Source organism: Bos javanicus, chromosome 18 (assembly GCF_032452875.1).
Source record: "Bos javanicus breed banteng chromosome 18, ARS-OSU_banteng_1.0, whole genome shotgun sequence".
Lineage (NCBI taxonomy): Eukaryota > Metazoa > Chordata > Mammalia > Artiodactyla > Bovidae > Bos > Bos javanicus.
The window spans coordinates 64,138,125-64,163,523 of record NC_083885.1 but is presented as its reverse complement, the minus strand read 5'-3'; the positions used below and the strand labels follow the sequence as shown (position 1 = coordinate 64,163,523).

Here is a 25,399-nt window from a genome sequence, read left to right as displayed (position 1 = left end):
AATCTCAGTGTTCAAAAGGGCATTAATATTACATTACCTAAGAGTTCATAATTCCAAAAGAATACAGTTACTTTAAATGCTCGAGAGGGTGCTCAGTCGCTTCAGTCGTGTCCAACTCGTTGCAACCCAACAGACCATATCCTGCCAAGGTTCTCTGTCCATGGGATTCTCCATGCAAAATACTGGAGTGGGTTCCATTCCCTTCTCCAGGGGATCTTCCTGATGAAGGGATCAAACCTGGGTCTTCTGTGCTGCAGGCAGATTCTTTACCGCTGAGTCACTGGGGAAGCCTTACAGAGGGATGATATCTCCACATAATAATGGCCATGTAGCAAACCGCAGCTATCATCTACTCCATATAAAAAAATCTTGGGGATAGGGTGGGATGATTTGGGGGAATGGCATTGAAACATATATAATATCATATGGGAAACAAGTCGCCAGTCCAGGTTTGATGCACGATAGTGGATGCTTTGGGCTGGTGCACTGGGACGGCCCAGAGGGATGGTACAGGGAAGGAGGATGGAGGCAGGTTCAGGATGGGGCACATAAGTATACCTGTGGTGGATTCATTTTGATATATGGCAAAACCAATACAAGATTGTAACGTTAAAAAATAAAATAATAAGAAAAAAAATCTTGGAAGGGGAAATACACAGGACACTTATTTGACAGAAATGTCTTTGTTTATTTGAAATTTAAATTTCACTGGTGATGCTCTTTTTCATCTGGCCACTCTGCTAAGAGCATCCTATTGTACAATTAAATCTTGCCTAATGGGGGGACAATCAGCAGTGACCTCAGTCAGTTTCTCGAAGAAGTACTGAAAACTAATGAGACCTGCATTCACTGAATAAGGACAACACAAAGCCAAAACTTATCACAAAAACACAGGCTACACTAAAGTAGAGAACAAAATCTGAAGGGAAAGATAAGTCATCACTCAAATATTCACCTAATTCATGTGAATGGAACCCCATCGGGTTCCAGTATGATCGTAAGGTCTTCACATGTTACCCTTTCTTTGTATCACATAAGTGACAAATAATCCCAAATTTCCTTCTCGGAGTAGAAGGCACTTAGATCTGAGGGCGGGGTCCTGAGCCAGTCATCTGGAATGGATTTTCTGGTGGCGTTTGAAAGTCCCCAGCTGACGGAAGGCACTGTGACACTCAATGCACACGTAGGGCTTGAGGCCAGAGTGGATGCGTTGGTGAACATTGAGGTTCCCTCGGTGGCTGAAAGCTCTGTCACAGTGCTCACAGCGGAAAGGCTTCTCCTGGGTGTGGGTCCTCTTGTGAGCGCGCAGTGTGGAGTCGTGGGTGAACTTCTTGAGGCAGAGATCACAGCTGTAGGGCTTTTCGCCAGTGTGGATCCGCTCGTGAACCCGCAGATCTGAAGGCTGTATGAACCCTTTGGCACAGATGTCGCATTGAAAGGGCCTCTCTCCTGTGTGTGTCCTCTGGTGCAAGATAAGCTGAGATTGATAAGGAAAGCTCTTTTTGCACATCCTGCATTCAGAGGGTGCCCGTCCCGGGGTTTCTGCTCCCTCAGGAACACTGGTGGGTCCCACGGTGCCAGATACATCAATGGAATGGGACCCAAGCTGTCCTGAGAACTCTCCTGGGTCCAAACACGTGGCTGCTTCTTGACACACGTCTTGGCAAGTCGGACTGCTGTCCCGTTTCCTTTTCATATGTCTGCGATACTTCAGAGGACCTCGTCTGGATCCCCTCGTAGTGGAAACATCTCCCTCTGGAACACAGGAAGAAAGGGTTCAGAGCCACATTTTAAATACCACTTTCTTCTTGAATATTCTTCTGTCTCTCTATGTTTCCAGAATCCCCTGAAAGAGATGCAGCACCACATTTAAAAAGGAGCATTTTCTGTGCTGCCGGCCTCACTGGAAACCTGATGTTAGCTGAGAAGTTCCCATCAAGCAACCAAGCTAAGAGCTTGGACTGTGGGACACTGGAACGTTGATGATGGAGAAGGTTGGCACTGGACAATGATCTCCACCCACCCATCCAAGGATGGTGATGCTGGCTACCCAGCCTCATGCCACCAAAGGAGGGAGTCACTAACTCTGCTGGATTCCACGGTTTTGAGTACTCACCAGGACCCTTCAGAAGTTGAGGTGCTTCAGATTGAAGGGTTTTTGTCTCTCCCCTGTCTTCCAGCAGGTCCTTCTCCAAGTTCTCCCTGGGCGTCAGACCCTCCAGCTCACCTGTTTCAGGAACAGTCTCTGGTGGGAGAGCTCTCTCATCCTGACAAGGGACAAACAAGCAGAGTCAAAGCCTTAGTCCATGGAAAACTGTTTCCTATTTCCCCATCTGCCTCATATCTTTACCTTATACTCCAAGTTTCTTCATGAAATTTTAGGGGATATGCCCTGACTTCTTCTGGTCCACCCCATCACCCTGATTGATAATCATCTCCTGATACTCAAGGCTGTCCTGGATCTATACAGACTGTATCTTGCAATCAAATCAGGACATCACAGTTGGCACTCTGACTTCTCTATGCATAGGTCTCTCCAAGTCATACGCACTCCTTCCTGCCCCTGACTCTGGAAGTAAAGAACTCTAGGTCCAGCTCTCTTGACTCCATCACTGTTGGAGACTTTGCCTGGATTCATCTTTGTGATAGTGGTTACCCAGTACATAGGAAGATGACGGCCAGTATTCTTGGTCTCTACTCCATGCAAGTCAATAGCATCCCCTGCCTATACCCAACCTTTTTTGAACAAATCCACTGTCTTCCATTCATTCTTCAATGTCTGAAAGGGAAAGTGTTAGTCGCTCAGTCATGTCTGACTCTTGCAAACCCATGGACTATAGCTGCCAGGTTCTTTTGTTGATGGGATTCTCCAGGCAAGAACATTAGAGTGTGTAGCCATTCTCTTCTCCAGGGGATCTTCCTGACCCAGCGATCGAACCAAGGTCTCCTGCATTTTCGGCAGATTCTTCACCATCTGAGCCACCAGGGAAGCCCAATGTCTACTGGGGGGCAAAATGAGTCCACTTTGGAGTCACTCCTTCAGTTGCAAGGAATGGTCATATTCTGAAATATGACGTGCCCTTGGGCAAAGTGGCCTTGGGTACATCAGCTGTCAGTGCACTTACCTGCAGCAAATTGAACCTAGCATCATGTCAGGAAGACAGGATTCCCTTCTTCCCACTCCTAAGACTAGAAGCTTTCATAGCAGAGGGACAGAGATGGATTATCTTCATTCTCACACTGATTAGAAAAAATGCCTAGGAACTGAATGCATCCACGGGAATTCCTGGAAGCAATGGATCCATTCCTGTCCTTTGCCAAATCTCCCCATTACTCCAGCAGCCACACCCACCTCACTCTCTTCTGCTTCCACGCTCTCACCTGCTCCCTAGATAGGTTCGTGGCTCCTGGTAGATTCTGCAGCTCTTGGCTTCCCTCCTGGCCATCCTCTGGAGGTATGACCCTTGAGGAGGGTTGGGGCCCCCCGCACAGGTCTCTCTCATCGTCCATGTCACCGGCCTTGGCTTCAACCATCTCAATGTCGGGATCACGCACAAGATATTTCTGCCCTTGTATGCAGACTATGGTCTGTGAGGGGAGAAATCAATCAAGATCAGTCTCTATAAGACCTGGAATGTAGTTTTCAGGCATCCAATGGCATTGACAATAGAAGCTCCCATTTGCTGTAAAAGATCTACATCCTTCGAGTTGAGACAGCCAAAAGTATCTCCCAAATTGCCCAACTGTGAACTTCTCTCACCTGTTTGGGAACCACTGATACAGAGCCAAACCCGCAGGTCCTATCTTGTGATCCCTCCAGCTTGCACGTGTCTCCTTGTCCCACACCCATCACTAAGGTCCTACTCACCCAATTCTTGGGTTTGTGCTTATTTCTCAGCATGTCCTCCAGGGCTTTGCAACTCTGCACCCCACTTTCTTTGAGCAGGACCTGGCACTCCAGGGGCATGCAGATCATGAACTGCTCCAGCACCAGCCTGTCCATCATCTGCTCCTTGGTGTGAAGATCCGGCCTCAGCCACAGATGGCAGAGTTCACGGAGTCTCTTCAGATCCTTGACGGGGTCTGACTCCTCCGAGCTGCTAAATGTTCTGAACCGGACGTGCCAGTTTTCCTGGTCACAATCTGAGTTTTCCATGAGTGTGTCTTGGGGTGGCACGGACACCAGTGACTCAGCCCCAGGGCTGTCTGTGATGTTTTCACAACCCTGAAAAAATGTCTGGTCTTCAGCCATATTGATGAAGGAAATTTCCAGTAGGACTCTGAGCAAATGCTTCTAGAAGTGGGTGCCCAGTTGACGCCTATGGAAATGGATTTCCTCTGCTTTTCCTCAGTATTAAAGTCACTGGTTAGCAGTCTAGGGAGACAAAAAAAGAAAGAAACAAATGGGTTTCATTTTTTTCCACCCTTCCATCTCCCCTACATCCCAATATTGGACACCATTGCCTGACTCATTCAATATTTCATAAAACTGTCTGGTCAGAAATGACCATAGGGCTTCCTTGGTGGTACAGTGGCTAAGAATCTGCTGCCAATGAAGTTTGCCAGGCAATCAAACCTGAGATGGGTTTGATTCCTCATATGCGAAGACCCCGCCTGCCTCTAAGCCTGTGCATCAGAACTCTTGAGCCTGAGAGAGGCAACTACTGAACCCGAGCTGTAGACTCCCAGCTCTGCCATGGGAGAAGCCACCACAATGAGCCCATACCCCTCAGCTAGACAGTAGTCCCCACTAGCTACGACTAGAGAAAGCCCTCACAGTAAAGAAGACTCAGCCCAGCCAAAATGAATGAATTAAAAAACTTAAAACTAATAATAATCATATATGTAGTTTTTAAATGGCCATAGGGTGCTGCTCAAAAACCCTTGAAGAAAACGAGCCACCTCACAGCAACATGTGTGGAAACATTCTTATACCCTTGCAGAAGAGCTCGATTAAACATGCGGTTAGAGTAAGATCTCCTGTCACAAGGTCTCCCAGCTAATGGAGGATGAACAGAAAGCAAGACCTTTCTGAAACCCACCAGTGTGTCCTGATTACTAGGCATCCTCCTTGGACGTGCCCACTCATCGCTTACCCCTTCCAGTTCTCTTGCCTTCAGCCTCCTCAGGTCAGGCACTGGTTCTCAAAGTGTGACTAGAGCTGAAATGTCTGTATTTATAGAGAGTTGGGTGAAACTCCAGGGGTTTCCGGCCATAACCTCATCATCCCAGTGATTGGATAAAGGGCATGGAAGGAACCACTTTGGATAATCTGGGTAGATTCCACTTCCTGTGGAGACTCCAACAGGAAGAACCATTAAAGAGGCCAACATATTGGTTTGGCAGTAAACTTTCTCTAATGTATTTTATTTACTTTAGACTTCATGGATGGCATTTCTTGGGGAAACAGATTGATTTTCCTGATCTAATGAAGTTTTTTCTCTCTGCTTGGAGACTGTGAGGCAGTCCAATAATTGTAATCTGACGGTGGTAATCAAATTGGGTTACTTAATCTTGTTTCTTTTCTCATGAAATAAGTCATGAAAGACTCTTGTCTAAAATCAGCTGATGAGATCTACTGTCAGAAACCATTTCAGAGAGGCATCACAGAAACCAGAGGTTGTACACCAGTAGGGAAAAAGAGGAGAAGGCAATGGCGCCCACTCCAGTGCTCTTGCCTGGAAAATCCCATGGATGGAGGAGCCTGGTGGGCTACAGTCCATGGGGTCACTAAGAGTCGGACACGACTGAGCGACTTCACTTTCACATTTCCCTTTCCTGCATTGGAGAAGGAAATGGCAACCCACTCCATTGTTCTTGCCTGGAGAATCCCAGGGACAGGGGAGCCTGGTGGGCTGCCATCTATGGGGTCCCACAATGTCGGACACGACTGGAATGACTTAGCAGCAGTTAGCAGCAGCAGGGGAAAAGAATGACACTTATCAATTTAACAAGCCTTCTTTTTCTAAATACCTAAGGAAGCAGTATCCAAACTAGTACAAAGGGAACATATCTCAACATAATAATGGCCACATAGACAAAACCATGGCTATCACCTACCTGTAGCAAAGTCTTAGAAGAGAAAACACACAGGTCTTTCATAGAAATGTGTTTGTTTATTTGAAATTTAAATTACACTGGTGATCCTGTATTTAAACTAGCCATCCTGCTGCTGCTGCTGCTGCTAAGTGGCTTCAGTCGTGTCTGACTCTGTGTAGCCCCATAGATGGCAGCCCACCAGGCTCCCCATCCCTGGGACTCTCCAGGCAAAAACACTGGAGTGGGTTGTCATTTTCTTCTCCAATGCATGAAAGTAAAAAGTGAAAGTGAAGTCGCTCAGTCGTGTCTGACTCTTGGCAACGCCATGGACTGTAGCCCACCAGGTCCCTCCATCCATGGGATTTTCCAGGCAAGAGTACTGGGTGGGGTGCCATTGCCTTCTCTAGCCGTCCTGCTAGGAGCATCCTATTTTACAAGGAAATCACACCTGACAAGAAGGCAATCAGCAGTAGCCTCACTCTGATGATGAGGTACTGATAAGCGGTGAGACACAGCTTCACTGGAAGAACAAGAACAACACAAAGTGAAAATATGTAAGAAAACTAGAGTCTAACATCGTAAGGCAATTCTCCTCCAATTGAAAATTCACAAATGAAAAAGAAAACTATAGTCTATAGCAAAGTAGAAAGCAAAATCCAAAGGGAAAAATAAGTCATCACTCAAGTACCCTAATTCACTTAAATATCCTAATTCACGTGAGATGCAACCCCACTGGGTTCCACGATCCTCCTAAGCCCCTCCCCTGTCATCCACACTTTGTATCACACAGGTGACAAATCATTCTAAATTTTCTCATGAGAACAGAAAAGACCTGGACCTGAGGGCAGGGTCCTGAGCCAGTCATCTGGAATGGATTTTCCGGTGGCGTTTGAAAGTCCCCAGCTGACTGAAGGCACTGTGACACTCGGGGCACACGTAGGGCTTGAGGCCAGAGTGGGTGCATCGGTGAACATTGAGGTTCCCTCGGTGGCCGAAAGCTCTGTCACAGTGCTCACAGCGGAAAGGCTTCTCCTGGGTGTGGGTCCTCTTGTGAGCGCGCAGTGTGGAGTCGTGGGTGAACTTCTTGATGCAGATGTCACAGCTGTAGTGCTTCTCGCCAGTGTGGATCCGCTGGTGAACCCCCAGGTCTGAAGGCTGTATGAACCCTCTGGCACAGATGTCACATTGAAAGGTACTCTCTCCTGTGTGTGTCCTCTGGTGCAAGGTAAGCTGAGATTGATAAGGAAAGCTCTTTTTGCACACCTTGCATTCAGAGGGTGCCCGTCCTGGGGTTCCTGCTCCCTCAGGAAGACTGGTGGGTCCCCCGGTGCCAGATGAACCAACGGAATGGGACCCAAGCTGTCCTGAGAACTCTCCTTGATCCAAACACGTGGCTGCCTCTTGAAGCATGTCTTGGCAAGAGGGACTGCTGTCCCGTTTCCTTTTGACGTGTCTGCGATTCTTCAGAGGACCTCGTCTGGATCCACTCGGGGTGGAAACATCTCCCTCTGGAACACAAGAGGAAAGGCTTCAGGAGCCACATTTGAAGTATCACTTCCTTCCTGGGGACTCTCCCTTCTCTCTGCCCTCCCAGAAACTGCTGAAAGAAGAGATTCAGCACCATATTTCTCAAGGAGCATTTTCCATGGTGCCGACCTCATTGGAACCATCCCTAATTTGGCTACAGACTTCCCAGCATACAAACTACCTAAGAGTCTAGCTAATGAAACACTCTGAAACATTGACGATGGAGAAGGTTGGCATTGGAGAAGCAACTCCTACCCCACAACACCAAGGGATGGAAATGCTGGGTACCCCTTCCTGGACATCAGTGGAGGCAGTCATTACCTCCTGTGGTCTCCAAGTTTTTAATACTCACCATGATCCTGCAGAAGTTCAGGCTCTTGAGCCGAAAGGGTTCTTGTCACTCCTGTGTCTTTCAGCAGGTCCTTCTCCAAGTTCTCCTTGGAGGGCGTCTGACCCTCCAGTTCAACTGTTTCAAGAATGGTCTCTAGCAGGAGAGCTTTCTGGCCCTGACAAGGGGCAACCAAGCAGAGTCAATCCCACTGCCTTAGCCCACGGCAAGCTCTGTCTCCTCTTTCCCCACCCGCCTCGTACCCTGATCTCACACTCCAGCTTTCTGGATATCAGTTTGGGGGATATGCCCTGACTGCTTCCCATCACCCTGATTGGCAATCCTCTTCTGATTCCCATGTCTGTCCTTGATCTATACCGACCACCTCTGGCAAACAGATCCAGACTTCAAAGCTGGCACTGCCAATTATCTTTGCACATATCTCTCCACCTCATCTCACATTCTCCAGGCCCTGAATCTGAAAGCAGAGGATTCTGGCTCTAGGGCTCCTGACTTCACCACTTGTTGATACCTTGCCTGGATTTCTCTTCGTCATGGAAGGTGGCCTGGGGCATAATAAGATGATAAGCAGTATAGCTGTTATACTGTATAGCTCTATTCTATACTATATAGCTCTATTCATGAGAAATCAGTAGCATCTCCTCCCCTGATTCACATTTCAAAAATCCACTCTCTCCAGACATACTCCAAAATCTGAGGGGGAAAATGACTCCAACGGGGAACTTGTTATTCAATTCAAGGTGTTTACAATATCCCCCAATATTAGTGCCTCTGACGAAATCCATCATGGGGGAAACAGCTGTGAGTGCATTTACCCCTGATAAAGTGACCCAGCACCATCCCGTGGAAACAGGACTCCTCTCCCTCATGCTTAGGGCCGCAAGCTTTCATGGTGAAGGACTATGAAAGATGGACTGTCTTCATTCTCACACTGGCTGGAAAACGGCCGGGAACGGAATGCATCCATGGGAATTCCTGGAGGCAGTGGGTCCATTCCTGTCCTTTGCCCAGTTCTCCAAATACTTGCGCAGTCACACTCACTCGACCCACTTCTACCTGCTCCCAGACTGGAGGTCAGGACATCATACTCACCTGCCCCCTCGACAGGTCCTTGGCTCCTTGGCTGCCCATCTTGGCTTTCCTGCTGGCCCTCGTCTGGAGGGACGACACTGACTGTGGACGGGGCTCCCTGGCTTGGTCTTCCTCACCGTGCCTCTCACTGACCTCAGATCCTAACATCTCAACACCCGAGACTGGCATCAAAATATCCTCACCTTGGACACGGACTACAGCCTGTGACAAAAAATTCAAATATGATTAGTCTCCCTTCACAAGACCCAAAAAGGTATTCATTGCATATACTACCTTAGAAGCCCACCTCCTGGGAATGACATTTGAAAGACCAACACCCTCAAAGTGAGGATCTACAGAAACATATCCAGTGATGCCACAGGCCAAGTGCTCGCCCTTCTGGGAATCACTGATTCAGAGCCAAGCCCTCTGATCCTTCTCCTTCATCTCCCAGCTCCCAGCTGCTCATGCCACCATTCCCTGTCTCACAGGGTCACTAGGGTCCTACTCACCCATTTCTTCAGTTTCTGCTTCTTTCTCAGCACCTCTTCCAGATCCTTACAAGTCTCGGCACCACTACTTTTGACTAAGATCTGGATGTCCTGCGGCATGCACATCACGAACTGGTCCAGCACCAGCCTGTCCACCATGTCCTCCTTGGTGTGAAGATCCGGCCTCAGCCACAGACTGCAGAGTTCACAGAGCCTCCTCAGAGCCTTGATCAGGTCAGATTCATCCGAGCTCCTAAACGTTCTGAAGCGAACTCGCAACTCTTCACGGTCGGAGTCGGGGTTTTCCCTTCGGGTCTCTTGGCGTGGCGCAGACGCTGGCGACTCTCCTCCGGGGCTGTCCACGACAGGGCCACGACCCCTTGTCTGGTTCTGAGCCATACCGACTTTAGAGCTTTTCAGTAGGACTCTGGGCAAATGGTCTAGAAGTGGGTGCCCAACTGACCCCGATGGAAGGAATTTCCTTTTGCTTTTCCTCAGTAATAGATTCAGTATTCAGAAATATGGGGGAAAAAAGATAAACGAATGCAGCCAAATATTTTTATTTTCATCCACCCTACCATCCCTCATCCCAATACTGGACATTATTCCCCCCTCAGAATTTCACACCAGGGACAAGAATCCATTCTGTTATTCCTCCGACATCCATCTTATAGTACAAGAAACTGTGTGGTCAAAACTGTTCACAGGGCAGTGTTTAAAAGCCCTTCTTGGAAAAATGAAGCACACCACACGACACCATGGAGTGTGGAAACAATCTCATCTCACTGAAGATTCCACAAATGAACCACAGTTCACGTGTGGCCGGAGGGAGATGGGTGGATTTCACACGGTCTCTGAGCGAATGCAAGGTGAACAGAAAGCCAGGACTTACTGAAACCCACTTCCACGTGCCCTGACTTTCGAGCGTTCTCTTTACACATTTCCCATCAATTACCTCCTTGAAGCCTTCTCGCCTCGGTCCTCCTCAGTTGGGGACTTGCTCTCAAACTCGGCCGGCGGAGAAGCGTCTCTCTATGGAGCTGGAAGAAATGCCGAACCTCTCGGCCTGTTACCCAATCGGCGCATGGATTCGTTGGGGGCGGAGCAAACCATTCTAGATAATCCCACTTTACTTGAACACAGGGATTCGATTGCCCTTGGAAACTCGCTCAGGAGAAACCACGATTTACTAAAGACGCCTCCATAGTGATTTAGCGACAGATTCTGTGTATTTTTTTTGTTGTTGTTCTGTTTTTGGCCAAGCACGGGGGCAGGTGCGGTCTCAGTTCCCAGACCGCGGAAGGAAACCATGCCACCTGCAGCGGGAGCGCTAAGTCTCACCCGCTGGACCGCTAGGGAAATCCCTCGGTTTCCTTTTGGATTTGATTGATTTTTGACTTTTGGGACTGCATTTTGGGGTGAACGGACTGGTTTTAATGATCTCGAGAATTTTTGGTCTCACTGCCTGGAGGGTTTGACGGAGTCAGAGACATGACTGGAATCTGGCTGGGAGCCAGATCGGTTAGACTCCTCTCGTCTTTTCTGTTCTTGTGAGATAAGTCTTAAAAGGCTTTCCTAAAAGCAGCTGATGAGCTAAGGTGTGAGAAGACCCGATTTCTAAGTAGCCTTTTTGAAGACTAGAAGTTGTACACCAAGAGGAAAGAAGAATGACACCTATCACTTTCGGAAGCCTTCCTTTTTCAAAACACCTTGGGAAGAAATCCCTGAACAAGTATGGAGTGAGTGAATCTATCTCAGCATAAAAGCAGCCATGTAGGCAAAACCACGGCCATCACCTGTTCCCTGTAGAAAAGTCTTAGAAACTACACAGACACATTTGACAGAAATGTGTTTATTTGAAATTTAAATTCCACTGGAGAGCTTGGCCTCTGTGCCAGGACCATGCAAGTTTACAGAGAAGTCCTGCCTAACAGGAAGGCAGTCAACAGTAGGCTCAGTTTCAGGATGAAGTACTGATAACTAATGAGACATGCTTTCAGTAAAAGAATAACAAAAGAAAGAAAAACTTTTTGAAACAGGCTACACTAAAGTAGAAAACAAAATCCAAAGGGAACGATAAGCCATCACTCAAATATTCTCCTCATTCATAAAAATGGAACCCCCTGGACCAAATATCCTCCAAAGCTCTTCCCATGTCATCCACGCTTTGTGTTACAGAAGTGACAAATCATTGTGAATTTCCTTCTTGGACCCGAGGGCAGGGTCCTGGACCAGTGGTTCGGAATGGGTTTCCTGGTGGGATTTGAGAGACCCCAGGGAGCAGAAGGCACGTGACACTCAGGGCACATGTAGGGCTCGAGCCCAGAGTGTGACCATGAGGCTCCCCCTGTGGTTGAAAGCTTTTTCACAGTGCTCACAGCAGAAAGGCTTCTCTTGGGTGTGGGTCCTCTGGTGAGCGTGCAGCGTGGAGTCGTGAGGGAACCTCTTGGGGTAGAGATCACAGCCGTAGGGCTTCTCGCCCTGTGGGTCTCCTGGTGAACACACAGGTCCGGAGGCTGCATGAACCACTTGACGTGGATGTCGCTTTTTTCATTTTGTAATTTAAAGGGCCGTCTCTCTTTTATGCGGTTCCAGAATAAGGGCCCATTACTTTGATAAGCACGGGCTCAGCAGAAGCCTTAACAGAATATGTGTAAAAGAATGTTTCCAAAGGCTCCAGAGATGACCCCAACTCTGCTTCCTGCTTCCCCTGGACAATACTCCATCTCCTGGGTGGGGTGGCTACTTGGTCCAGCTGACTTTAGGAATGTCATAGTGCTCCGTGAGCGTGTCCAGGTGTCTGTGAAGTCCTCCACTCTCTGCTTGTGGGTTTTGGATGCTTTCTTCAGGATCCTCTCCATTTGTCGCTTCTCCTGCACCTTCTCAAAGGCCACCTGGGCTGGGGTCAGCTTGTCGAGGTGGCGCCTCAGCTCCTCCTCCTGGTTCTTCTGGATTTTCCCCATCGTTTCCAGGAGTTTTGCCTTGTCTCTGTCCTTTTTCTTCTCCGCTTGGTCACACCAAGCTCTGTGACTCCTTTCAGCTTCAGGGGTCCCTTTTGGACCTGCTCGTAGGCGTCCATGCTGCCCATTTTTGGATTCGGATTTCTAAATGGACAAAAGTCAGGGGTGGGTCAGTTTTCTGAAATGGAAATTGGGACAATATCGTTCTCTACTGTAGATCCGAGAGGTTCTCTCTTTGCGGGTTAACACAAATGAACACAGACGAACATGTCTGCTTAGCCCAGGGGTCAAGGTTCAGAAAGCCTTGTGGAATAAATGCGCCACACCCCACCCCAGCATGGAGGGTGGCAACACCTATAAATCAGGGTGATTTATAAACCTATACATCGATGGAGGCAGGAGGGGGGTGCCTGAAAGACCTCTTATTTAAAATGTCTTTTATGCAAGGGAAGGATCTGTGTTCCATTATAGTTCCCAAGTTCCATTTACATGTTTCAAGTCAGTTCTTCCCCCCTCACAGAGATCTCAGCAGTCAACCGTAGTTTATATGGAGTTTAAGGGAGATCCACTGCTTTCACAAGGCCTCTGAGCTGATGCAAGGTGAGTAGAAAACCCAGCCTTCCGAAACCCACCACCTCCTTCTGTACTGATTCCAAAACCTTCTCCTTAGATGTTCTCACTCATCACTTACCTCCTTTGAGCCCTCTTGCCCTCAGCCCCCTCAAGTCGATGACTGGCTATCAGAGTGTGTTGGGGCTGAAACATCTCTATTTATAGAGAGGCAGAGGAAATGGCAAGGGTCCTGCTTGTTACCCCATCAGCACAGTGATTGTGTAAGGGCGGGTTGAACCATTAATATGACGTCATTTTAGATAATCCAATTTATCCATGGATCCAGTTTCACATGGACACTGCACCAGAAAAAAACACAGTTTATCAAAGAGGCCTCCATGTTGGTTTTCTGGTAGACTTCTCTGATAGCTCAGTCCGTAAAGAATCCTCTTGGAATGCAGGAGACGCTAGAGTAATTCCTGGGTCAGGAAGATCTGCTGGAGAAGGGATAGGCTACCCACTCCAGTGTTCTTGGGCTTCCCTTGTGGCTCAGCTGGGAAAGAAGTAAAGTGAAAGTCTTTCAGTCATGTCCGACCCTTTGTGACCGCATGGATATACAGTCCATGGAATTCTCCAAGCCAGAAGACTGGAGTGGGTAGCCGATCTCCAAGGGATCTTCCGAACCCTGGGAGCAAAGCCAGGTCTCCCGCATTGCAGGCAGATTCTTTACCACCAGGGAAGCCCGTGCACTTTGGCATTAAGATTGATTTTTTCTGGTCTAGCAAATACTTTTTTCATTTACCTGGAGAGTTGGAAGGAGTCAAAGCATAGGTATCTGAGTTTTAACCAGTTTGGTTCGCCTATGCGTCCCTGGTGGCTCAGTGGTAAAAAGTCTACCTGCCAATGCAGGAGACGTGGGTTCACTCCCTGGGTTGGGAAGATCTCTCGCAGAAGGAAATGGACAACCCACTCCAGTATTCTTGCCTGGAAAATTCAATGGACAGAAGAACCTGGTGGGCCATGGAATAGGAGAGTTGGACACAACTCAGTGACTAAACAACCCTTTTTAAAATTCCGCATGTAAAGATCTTGGATGAGATCAGAGTCCTGTATGTTCTGCAGGGCATGTGCCACTTTTGGGGTTGCAGCCTGACTTTTCAGTAAGTACACTTTGGTGTGGCACAGACACTTGTGGTTCAGATTATGGCCTGTTTGGGACTATTCCATGACCCCACAAAAATACATTCTTTAGCCATAGTGACTGAGGAACTTTAGCAAAATGTTGAGCACATGCTTCTAGAAGCCCATGACAAATTCACCCCTAGTAAAGGGATTTCCTCTACCTTTCCTCAGCAATGTATTCACTGTTCAGAAGAATGGGGGCAAAAGATAAATGAACAAGACTAGTTTCATTTTATTCCACCCTTCCATCTCCTCTACATTCCTCACCCCATACCCAATACCATTCTCTCATTGGTACAATATTTCATATTGAATGGTCATTAGTCCATCCATCATTCTGACATCCAGCTTTATGGGAAAAAATGGTTGAAATGTCTGAATGGCTCCCTAGATTTTGACTTCTGTAGTCTGGGACTATGGTGTTCCTTGCTGTACTTTCAAGAAATTTGCAGTGTGTGAGACTCCTCAAATGGATATGAACAGCAGTGCCAGTTTTTATATGATTCGGTCAAGACAAGCCACCAGGCGAGGCTCTCAGTCATGATTCTTCTGGGGAAAAAAAATAGGAGGAAGACTATTTAAACACTGAATTCCATGTAGTATAGTGACGTTGGAAATGTTAAGCAAAGATTGTCCACCCAAAACATTTCCTTGTTCTCACCAGGGTATTTATTAGCTCCAAGGAAGGGATGCACAAAAGGATCCAAAGAGAATCAAGTTCCTGATCACATACTTGTTATGGTTATGAAACACACAACATACAGTTTTGACTCTTTTATAAAGTGTACAATCTCATTCCACCAAGTTTGTTCAAAATGTTGTGCAACTGTCAATGTTGTCTATTTCCAACTTTGCTCAACACCCCAAGAACAAAATGTGAATCATGAAAAGTCCCTCCCCATTCTCTGCCCCCCTCCCCCTTTACCCTGGTCAATCCATTCATCTACTTCTTGCATCTATGGGTTCAGTTCAGGTCAGTTCAGTTCAGTCGCTCAGTCGTGTCCAACTCTTTGAGACCCCATGAAATGCAGCACGTCAGGCCACCCTGTCCAACAGCTCCCGGAGTTTACTCAAACTCACATCCATTGAGTCGGAGATGCCATCCAACCATCTCATCCTCTGTCATCCTTCTCCTGCCTTCAATCTTTCCCAGCATCAGGGTCTTTTCAAATGAGTCAGTTCTTTGCATCAGGTGGCCAAAGTATTGGAGTTTCTCCTTCAGCTCAAATATTTTCCAATGAATATTCAGGACTGATTTCCTTTAAGATGGACTTGTTGGATCTCCTTGCAGTCCAAAGGACACTCAAGAGTCTTCCCCAACACCAAGGTTCAAAAGCATCAATTTCTTGCCTCTCAGCTTTCTTTAAGTCCAACTCTCACATCCATACATGACTACTGGAAAAACCATAGCTTTGACTAGGTGGACCTTTGTTGGCCAAGTAATGTCTCTGTTGTTTACTATGCTGTCTAGCTTGGTCATAACTTTTCTTCCAGGGAGCAAGAGTCTTTTAATTTCATGGCTGCAGTCACCATCTGCAGTGAGTTTGGAGCTCCCCCGCCTCGAAAATAAATTATCTCACTTTTTCCACTGTTTCCCCATCTGTTTGCCATGAAGGGATGGGACCGGATGCCATGATCTTAGTTTTCTGAATATTGAGTTTTAAGCCAAGATTTTCACTCTCCTCTTTCACTTTCATCAAGGGACTCTGGTTCTTCTTCGCTTTCTGCCAGAAGGGTGGTGTCATCTGTGTATCTGAGGTTATTGATATTTCTCCTGCAAATCTTGATTCCAGCTTGTGTTTCATCCAGCCCAGCTTGTCTCATGATGTATTCTGCATATAAATTACATAAGCAGGGTGACAATATACATCCTTGACGTACTCCTTTCCAATTTGGAATCAGTCCGTTGTTCCAAGTCCAGTTCTAACTGTTGCTTCCTGACCTGCATACAGATTTCTCAGGAGGCAGCTCAGGAAGTCTGGTATTCCTGTCTAACAATTTTCCACAGTTTCTTGTGATCCACACAGTCTAAGCCTGTGGCATAGTCAATAAAGCAGAAGTAGATGTTTCTCTGGAACGCTCTTGCTTATTCAATGATCCAATTGATGTTGGCAATTTGATCTCTGGTTCCTCTGCCTTTTCTAAATCCACCTTGAGCATCTGAAAGTTCATGGTTCACTTACTGTTGAAGAGTGGCTTGGAGAATTTTGAGCATTACTATGCTAGCATGTGCGATGAGTGCAATTGTGCAGTAGTTTGAACATTCTTTGGCATTGCCTTTCTTTGGGATTGGAATGAAAACTGACCTTTTCCAGTCCTGCGGCCATTGCTGACTTTTCCAAATTTGCTGACTTATTGAGCGCAACAGTTTCACAACATCATGCCTGAGGATTTGAAATAGCTAAACTGGAATTCCATCACCTCCACTAGCTTTGTTCATAGTGATTCTTCCTAAGGCCCACTTGACTTCACATTCCAGGATGTCTGGCTCTAGGTGAGTGATCACACCTTTGGGATTATCTGGGTCGTGAAGATCTTTTTTGTATAGTTCTGTATATTCTTGCCACCTCTTCTTAATATCTTCTGCTTCTCTTGGGTCCATACCATTTCTGTCCTTTATTGTGCCCATCCTTGCATGAAATCTTCCCTTGGCAAATCCAAATCCTTTCTCACACCCTCGGAGGGCACCACTCCTCACACACTCTACCTTCTCCTGCACTCCACAGCCACTTGGCACATCTGACCACACCAAGCCCAACGGGCTTTGCGGTCTGGTTTCTAGGGTTTTCCTCCACTGTGTGGAAAGTCCTTCCCCCGACACCCTCAGGCTGTCCTCCGATCTCCACACAATCAGTGGTTCTTTGAGACGGACAGGCCTGGCTGTTGCTTTATCACCCGGCATCTCACTCCATCACCACGTTTCCTCAATAGCAGTTTTCTAGCCTCGGTATGTATTTTATTTTTAACTCCATTTGTTTTCGGCTGTGCTGGGTCTTTGTTGCTGCTCGGGGCACAGGGCTCCTCTCCAGTCACGGGGCACAGGCTTCTCGCTGCAGTGACCTCTCTTGTGTGGACCCCAGGCTCTCGGGGCTCTGGGCTTCAGTAGTGGCGGCTCCCAGGCTTGGTGGTTGTGTCGCACGGCCTATGCTCTGGAGCCCTGTGACCTTCTTGGGTCAGGGATGGAACTCGTGTCCTCTCATTGGCAGGCACAGCCTTTACCTCCGAGCCCCCGGGGAAGCCCTATTATCCACTTTCTTAACTACTACTTAACTGTTTTGAAGTCTTCTTCATATTTCATCATATTAATTTCTTGTGTTGATTCTTCGATAATGGTTCTAATACCCCTGTTTCTGAAGAGACTCAGTCTTTATAGTCGTTATTGCTTCTTTGAATTAGTTGCCTCCATCTTGGGCCTGTAAGTTAACATCCTTTGAGATAGAAGGAGGCGACAGAGGATGAGATGGTTTGATGGCATCACCAAATTAATGGACACGAGGTTGAGCAAACTCCTGGGGGATAGTGAAGGACAGGGAAGCCTGGCGTGCTGCAGTGCATGCAGTTGCAAAGTGAAGTGGCTCTTTGTGACCCCATGGACTGTAGCCAACCAGGTTCCTCCATCCATGGGATTCTCCAGGCAAGAATACTTCAGTGGGTTGCCATTCCCTTCTCTTGGGGAACTTCCCAACCGAGGGAGCAAACCCATGTCTCTTGCATTGGCAGGCGGATTCTTTACCACTGAGCCTCCTGGGAAACCATGAGAGATTCTGAGAATGACCCAAGAAATGAAAAGAAATGGACCCTGGAACTGAAAGTTAACTGTATTTACAACAATCAAGATGACACTCATCATACCAGTGATGACCACTTTTAAGATGGTTGTCAGAGCTGACTACACTGTTTCCGCCTGTAGCCCCCTCCCTCCATGTATAAAAGCTGTCACTCATTAATTGTCCAGGGTGGGAGGTGGGGGGAGTCAGCCATTGGACAAACGTCTGCCCCACCGCTACAGTTGTTGGAGAAGGAAATGGCAACCCAGTCCAGTACTCTTGCCTGGAATGCCATGGACGGAGGACCCTGGTAGGCTACAGTCCACCGGGCTGCAAAGAGTTGGACATGACTGAGCGACTCTCTGATGCTTTCTGATGCTTTCTTCAGGATCCTCTCCATTTGTTGCTTCTCCTGCACCTTCTCAAAGGCCACCTGGGCTGGGGTCCGCTTATCAAGGTGGCGCCCAGATCCTCCTCCTGGTTCTTCCGGATTTTCCCCATATTTTCCAGGAGTTTTGCCTTGTCTATGTCCTTTTTCTTCTTCCGCCACTAACCAAACTAGGTAAAACTTTCAGATACCTATGCTTTGACTCCTTCCAACTCTCCAGGTAAATGAGAAAAGTATTTGATAGACCAGGAAAATCAATCTTACTACCAAAAAGTGCATGGACTTCCCTGGTGGTAAAGAATCTGCCTGCAATACGGGAGACCTGGCTTTGATACCTGGGTTGGGAAGATCCCTTGGAGAAGGGAACAGCTACCGACTCATCTTCTGGCGTGTAGAATTCCATGGACTGTATATCCACAGGGTCACAAAGTGTTGGACATGACTGAAAGACTTTCACTTTACTTCTTTCCCAGCTGAGCCACAAGGGAAGCCCAAGAATACTGGAGTGAGTAGCGTATCTCTTCTCCAGCAGATCTTCCTGACCCAGGAATTACTACAGCATCTCCTGCATTGTAGGTGGATTCTTTACCACCTGAGCTATCAGAGAAGTCTACCAGAAAACCAACATGGAGGCCTCTTTGATAAATTGTGGTTTTTTTTCCGGTGGAGTGTCCGTGTGAAACTGGATCCGTGGATAAATTGGATTATCTAAAATGAGGTCATATAAATGGCTTGAACCACCCTTGCACAATCGCTGTGCTGATGGGGTAACAAGCAGGGACCCTTGCCATTTCCCTCGGCTCTCTATAAATAGAGATGTTTCAGCCCCAGACACATTCTGATAACCAGTCACGGACATGAGGAGCCTGACAGCAAGAGGGCTCCTAGGAGGTAAGTGATGAGTGAGAACGTCTAAGGAGAAGGTTTGGGAATCAATACAGAAGGAGGTGGTGGGTTTCAGAAGGCTGGGTTTTCTACTCACCTTGCATCAGCTCAAAGATCTTGTGAAAGCAGTGGATCTCCCTTAAACTCCATATTAACTACGGTTGACTGCTGAGCTCTCTGTGAGGAAGAGAACTTCCTCACAGACTTTAAACATGTAAATGGAACTTGGGAACTATAATGGAACACAGATCCTTCTCTTGCAGAAAAGACATTTTAAATAAGAGGTCTTTCAGGTTCCCCCTGCCTGCCTCCATCTGATTTATAGGTTTATAAATCACCCTGATTTATAGGGTGTTGCCACCCTCCATGCTGTGGTGTGGTGTGCTGCATTTATTCCTCAAGGCTTTCTGATCCCTGGCCCCCTGGGCTAAGCAGAGATGTTCGTCTGTGTTCATTGCTGTTAATCCACACAGAGGGAACTCTCGGATTTACACAGGAGAACGATATTGTCCCAATTTCCATTTCAGAAAAACTGACCCCCACTTTTGTCCATTTAGAAATGCGAATCCACAGATGGGCAGCATGGACGCCTACGAGCAGGTCCAAAAGGACCCCTGAAGCTGAAAGGAGTCACAGAGCTTGGCGTGACCAAGCGGAAGAAGAAAAAGGACAGAGACAAGGCAAAACTCCTGGAAACGATGGGAAAAATCCAGAAGAACCAGGAGGAGGAGCTGAGGTGCCACCTCGAGAAGCGGACCCCAGCCCAGGTGGCCTTTGAGAAGGTGCAGGAGAAGCGACAAATGGAGAGGATCCTGAAGAAAGCATCCAAAACCCACAAGCAGAGAGTGGAGGACTTCAACAGGCACCTGGACACGCTCACGGAGCACTATGACATTCCTAAGGTCAGCTGGACCAAGTAGCCGCCCCACCCAGGAGATGGAGTATTGTCCAGGGGAAGCAGGAAGCAGAGTTGGGGTCATCTCTGGAGCCTTTGGAAACAGTCTTTTACACACATCCTTTTGAGCCTTCTGCTGAGCCCGTGGTTATCAAAGTAATGGGCCCTTATTGTGGAACCGCATTAAAGAGAGACGGCCCTTTAAATTACAAAAAGAAAAAAGCAACATCCATGTCCAATGGTTCATGCAGCCTCCGGACGTGTGTGTTCACTAGGAGACCCACTGGGGAGAAGCCCTACGGCTGCGATCTCTGCCCCAAGAAGTTCCCCCACGACTCCACGCTGCATGGTCACCAGAGGACCCACACCCAAGAGAAGCCTTTCTGCTGTGAGCACTGTGAAAAAGCTTTCAACCACAGTGGGAAGCTCAGTGGTCCCACTCTGGGCCCGAGCTCTACATGTGCCCTGAGTGTCACCTGCCTTCTGCTCCCTGGGGTCTCTCACATCCCACCAGGAAACCCATTCCGAACCACTGGCCCAGGACCCTGCCCTCAGGTCCAAGTCGTTTCTGCTCCAAGAAGGAAATTCACAATGATTTGTCACTTCTGTAACACAAAGGGTGGATGACATGGGAAGAGCTTCGGAGGATATTGGGTCCAGGGGCTTCCATTTACATGAATGAGGAGGATATTTGAGTGATGGCTTATCGTTCCCTTTGGATTTTGTTTTCTACTTTAGTGTAGCCTGTTTCAATCAGTTTTTGCTTTCTTTTGTTATTCTTCTACTGAAAGCATGTCTCATTAGTTATCAGAACTTCATCATGAAACTGAGCCTACTGTTGACTGCCTTCCTGTTAGGTGGGACTTCATGTAAAACTGCATGTTCCTGGCACAGAGGCCAGGCTCTGCCGTGGAATTTAAATTTAAATAAACACATTTTTGTCAAAGAGTGTCTGGTATCTTCTAAGACTTTTCTACAGGGAATAGGTGATAGCCGTGGTTTTGCCTACATGGCTATTACTATGCTGAGGTAGATTGACTCACGCCATACTTGTTCAGGGATTTCTTCCCAAGGTGTTTTGAAAAAGGAAGGATTCCGAAAGTGATAGGTGTCATTGTTTTTTCCTATTGATGTACAACTTCTACTCTTCAAAAAGCCTACTAGAAATCGGGTCTTCTCACACCTTAGCCCATCGGATGATTTTAGAAAAGCCTTTGAGGACATCTCACAAGAACAGAAAGAAGACAGGAGTCAAACTGATCTGGCTCCCACCATCATGTCTATGACTCCGTCAAACTCTCCAGGCAGTGAGACCAAAAACTCAAGAGATCATTAAAACCGGTCCGTTCACCCCAAAATGCAGTCCCCAAAGTCCAAAATCAATGAAATCCAAAAGGAAACCGAGGGATTTCCCTCGCGGTCCAGCGGGTGAGCCTCAGCGCTCCTCTGCACGTGGCGTGGTTTCCTTCCGCGGCCTGGGAACTGAGCCCGCACTTGCCTCCCTGCTTGGCCAAAGATAGAACAAAACAAATACACAGAATCTGTCGCTAAATCACTATGGAGGCGTCTTTAGTAAATCGTGGTTTCTCCTGAGCGAGTTTCCAAGGGCAATCGAATCCCTGTGATTAAGTAAAGTGGAATCATCTAGAATGGTTTGCCCCGCCCTCAACGAATCCATGCGCCGATTGGGTAACAGGCCGAGAGGTCCGGCATTTCTTCCAGCTCCATAGAGAGACGCTTCTCCGCCGGCCGAGTTTGAGAGCAAGTCCCCAACTGAGGAGGACCGAGGCGAGAAGGCTTCAAGGAGGTAATTGATGGGAAATGTCTAAAGAGAACTCTAGAAAGTCAGGGCACGTGGAAGTGGGTTTCAGTAAGTCCTGGCTTTCTGTTCACCTTGCATTCGCTCAGAGACCGTGTGAAATCCACCCATCTCCCTCCGGCCACACGGGAACTGTGGTTCATTTGTGGAACTCTTGAGTGAGATGAGATTGTTTCCACACTCCATGGTGTCCTGTGGTGTGGTTCATTTTTCCAACAAGGGCTTTTAAGCATTGACCTGTGGACAGGTTTGACCACACAGTTTCTTGTACTATAAGATGCATGTCGGAGGAATAAGAGAATGGATTCTTGTCCCTGGTGTGAAATTCTGAGGGGGGAATAATGCCCAGTATTGGGATGAGGGATGGTAAGGTGGATGAAAATAAAACTAATTGGCTGCATTCGTTTTTCTTTTTTCCCCCATATTTCTGAATACTGAATCTGTTACTGAGGAAAGCAAGAGGAAATTCCTTTCCTTCGGGGTCAGTTGAGCACCCACTTCCAGAAGCATTTGCCCAGAGTCCTACTGAAAAGCTCTACAGTCGGTATGGCTGAGAACCAGACAAGGGGTCGTGGCCCCTTCGCGGACATCCCCGGAGCAGGGTCTCCAGCGTCTGCGCCATGCCAAGACACCCGAAGGGAAAACCCCGACTCCGACCTTGAAAAGTTGCGCGTTTGCTTCCGAACATTTAGCAGCTCGGACGAATCTGACCCGATCAAGGCTCTGAGGAGGCTCCATGAACTCTGCAGTCTGTGGCTGAGGCCGGATCTTCACACCAAGGAGGACATGGTGGACAGGCTGGTGCTGGAGCAGTTCGTGATGTGCATGCCGCAGGACATCCAGGTCTTAGTCAAAAGTAGTGGTGCCGAGACTTGTAAGGATCTGGAGGAGTTGCTGAGAAAGAAGCAGAAACTGCAGAAATGGGTGAGTGGGACCCTAGTGACCCTGTGAGACAGGGAACGGTGGCATGAGGGGCTGCGAGCTGGGAGATGAAGCAGAAGGATCAGAGGGCTTGGCTCTAAATCAGTGATTCCCACAGGCGTGAGACCTTGGCCTGTGGTCACTGGAGATGTTTCTTTGGTCCTCACTTTGAGCGTGTTGGTCTTTCAAATGTCATTCCCAAGAGGTGGGCTCCTAGAGTGGGATACACAATGAATACCTTTGGATTTGTGAAGGGAGACTGATCCTATCTGAATTTTTCCTCACAGGCTGGTGTCCGTGTCCAAGGCGAGGATTTTTTGATGCCAGTCTCGGGTGTTGAGATGTTAGGATCTGAGGTCAGTGAGGGGCACGGTGAAGGAGACCGAGCCAGGGAGCCTCAGTCTACAGTCAGTGTGGTCCCTCCAGACGAGGGCCAGCCGGAAAGGCAAGACAGGCAGCATCTGCCAGGAGCCAAGGACCTTTCGACGGGGCAGGTGAGTGTGATGTCCTGACCTCCAGTCTGGGAACAGGTAGAAGAGGGTCGGATGGGCGTGGCTGCAGAAGTAATTGGGAGAACTGGGCAAAGGACAGGAATGGACCCACTGCCTCCAGGAATTCCCATGGATGCATTCCATTCCCGGCCATTTTCCGACCAGTGTGAGAATGAAGACAGTCCATCTTTCACAGTCCTTCACCATGAAAGCTTGTGGCCTAAGCATGAGGGCAGAGGAGTCCTGTTTCCACGGGATGCTGCTGGGTCGGTTCATCAGGGGTAAATGCACTCACAGCTGTTTCACCCATGATGGATTTCATCAGAGGCACTAATATTGGGGGATATTGTAAACACCTTGAATTTATAACAAGTTCCCCATTGGAGTCATTTTCCTCCTCAGATTTTGGAGTATGCCTGGAGACAGTGGATTTTTGGAAATGTGAATCGGGGGAGGAGATGCTACTGATTTCTCACGAATAGAGCTATATAGTATAAAATAGCTATACAGTATAACAGCTATACTGCTTATCATCATATTATGCCCCAGGCCACCTTCCATGATGAAGACAAATCCAGGCAAGGTATCAACAAGTGGTGAAGTCAGGAGCCCTAGAGCCAGAATCCTCTGCTTTCAGATTCAGGGCCTGGAGAATGTGAGATGAGGTGGAGAGATATGTGCAAAGATAATTGGCAGAGCCAGCTGTGAAGTCTGGACTTTCGCCAGAGGTGGTTGGTATAGATCAAGGACAGACATGGGAATCAGAAGAGGACTGCCAATCAGGGTGATAGGAAGCAGTCAGGGCATATCCCCCAAACTGATATCCAGAAAGCTGGAGTGTGAGATCAGGGTACGAGGCGGGTGGGGAAAGAGGAGACAGAGCTTGCCGAGGGCTAAGGCAGTGGGATTGACTCTGCTTGGTTGCCCCTTGTCAGCACCAGAAAGCTCTCCCGCCGGAGACCATTCCTGAAACAGGTGAACTGGAGTGTCAGACGCCCTCCAAGGAGAACTTGGAGAAGGACCTGGTGAAAGACACAGGAGTGACAAGAACCCTTCCGTCTCAAGAGCCTGAACTTCTGCAGAATCATGGTGAGTATTAAAAACTTGGAGACCACAGGAGGTAATGACTGCCTCAACTGATGTCCAGGAAGGGGTACCCAGCATTCCCTTCCCTGGTGTTGTGGGGTAGGAGTTGGTTCTCCAATGCCAACCTTCTCCATCGTCAACATTCCAGAGTGTTTCATCAGCTAGACTCTTAGGTAGTTTGGTTTCTGGGAAGTCTGTAGCCAAGATTAGGGATGGTTCCAATGAGGCCGGCACCATGGAAAATGCTCCTTGATAAATATGGTGCTGAATGTCTTCTTTCAGCAGATTCTGGGAGGGCAGAGAGAGAGGAGAGTCCCCAGGAAGGAAGTGATACTTCAAATGTGGCTCTGAACCCTTTCCTCTTGTGTTCCAGAGGGAGATGTTTCCACTCCAGTGGATCCAGACGAGGTCCTCTGAAGAATCACAGACATGTCAAAAGGAAGCAGACAGCAGTCCCACTTGCCAAGATGTGGGTCAAGAACAGCCACGTGTTTGGACCAAGGAGAGTTCTCAGGACAGCTTGGGTCCCATTCCTTGGTGCATTTGGCACCATGGGACTCATCAGTCTTCCTGAGGGAGCAGGAACTCCCGGGACGGGCACCCTCTGAATGCAAGTGTGCAAAAAGAGCTTTCCTTATCAATCTCAGCTTACTGTGCACCAGAGGACACACACAGGAGAGAGGCCCTTTCAATGCGACATCTGTGCCAAAGGGTTCATACAGCCTTCAGACCTGCGGGTTCACCAGCGGATCCACACTGGTGAGAAGCCCCACAGCTGTGATGCCTGCCTCAAGAAGTTCACCCACAACTCCACGATGCATGCTCACAAAGTGACCCATTCCCAGGAGAAGCCTTTCCGCTGTGAGCACTGTGACAGAGCCTTCGCTCACCGAGCGAACCTCACTGTTCACCGACGCACCCACCTGGCCTCAAGCCCTACGTGTGCCCCGAGTGTCACAGGGCCTTCAGTCAGCTG

The 25,399-nt window shown here is 48.1% G+C and overlaps 2 protein-coding genes and 4 pseudogenes across 2 annotated transcripts; 2 read left to right on the top strand and 4 right to left on the bottom strand.

Moving 5' to 3' along the window:
* Positions 1-1,108: 1,108 nt before the first annotated feature.
* LOC133229501 (zinc finger and SCAN domain-containing protein 5B-like) lies at positions 1,109-3,534 on the bottom strand. Its single transcript, XM_061385866.1, has 3 exons — positions 3,382-3,534; positions 2,117-2,267; positions 1,109-1,755 (listed from the first exon to the last, which is right to left on the bottom strand). Exons 1-3 carry the CDS (start codon positions 3,532-3,534, stop codon positions 1,109-1,111), a joined length of 951 nt encoding a protein of 316 aa, XP_061241850.1.
* On the bottom strand, positions 3,501-4,671 carry LOC133229785 (zinc finger and SCAN domain-containing protein 5B-like). Its single transcript, XM_061386535.1, has one exon. It carries the CDS (start codon positions 4,250-4,252, stop codon positions 3,695-3,697), a length of 558 nt encoding a protein of 185 aa, XP_061242519.1. The 5' UTR covers positions 4,253-4,671; the 3' UTR covers positions 3,501-3,694.
* Positions 4,672-6,748: 2,077 nt separating this feature from the next.
* Positions 6,749-10,537, bottom strand: LOC133229796 (zinc finger and SCAN domain-containing protein 5B-like; annotated as a pseudogene).
* Positions 10,538-12,036: 1,499 nt separating this feature from the next.
* Positions 12,037-12,556, bottom strand: LOC133229792 (protein FAM32A-like; annotated as a pseudogene).
* Positions 12,557-19,793: 7,237 nt separating this feature from the next.
* LOC133229791 (protein FAM32A-like) lies at positions 19,794-20,272 on the top strand (annotated as a pseudogene).
* Positions 20,273-21,608: 1,336 nt separating this feature from the next.
* The window catches only part of LOC133229771 (zinc finger and SCAN domain-containing protein 5B-like), a 4,115-nt pseudogene continuing 324 nt past the window's right edge, over positions 21,609-25,399 (top strand).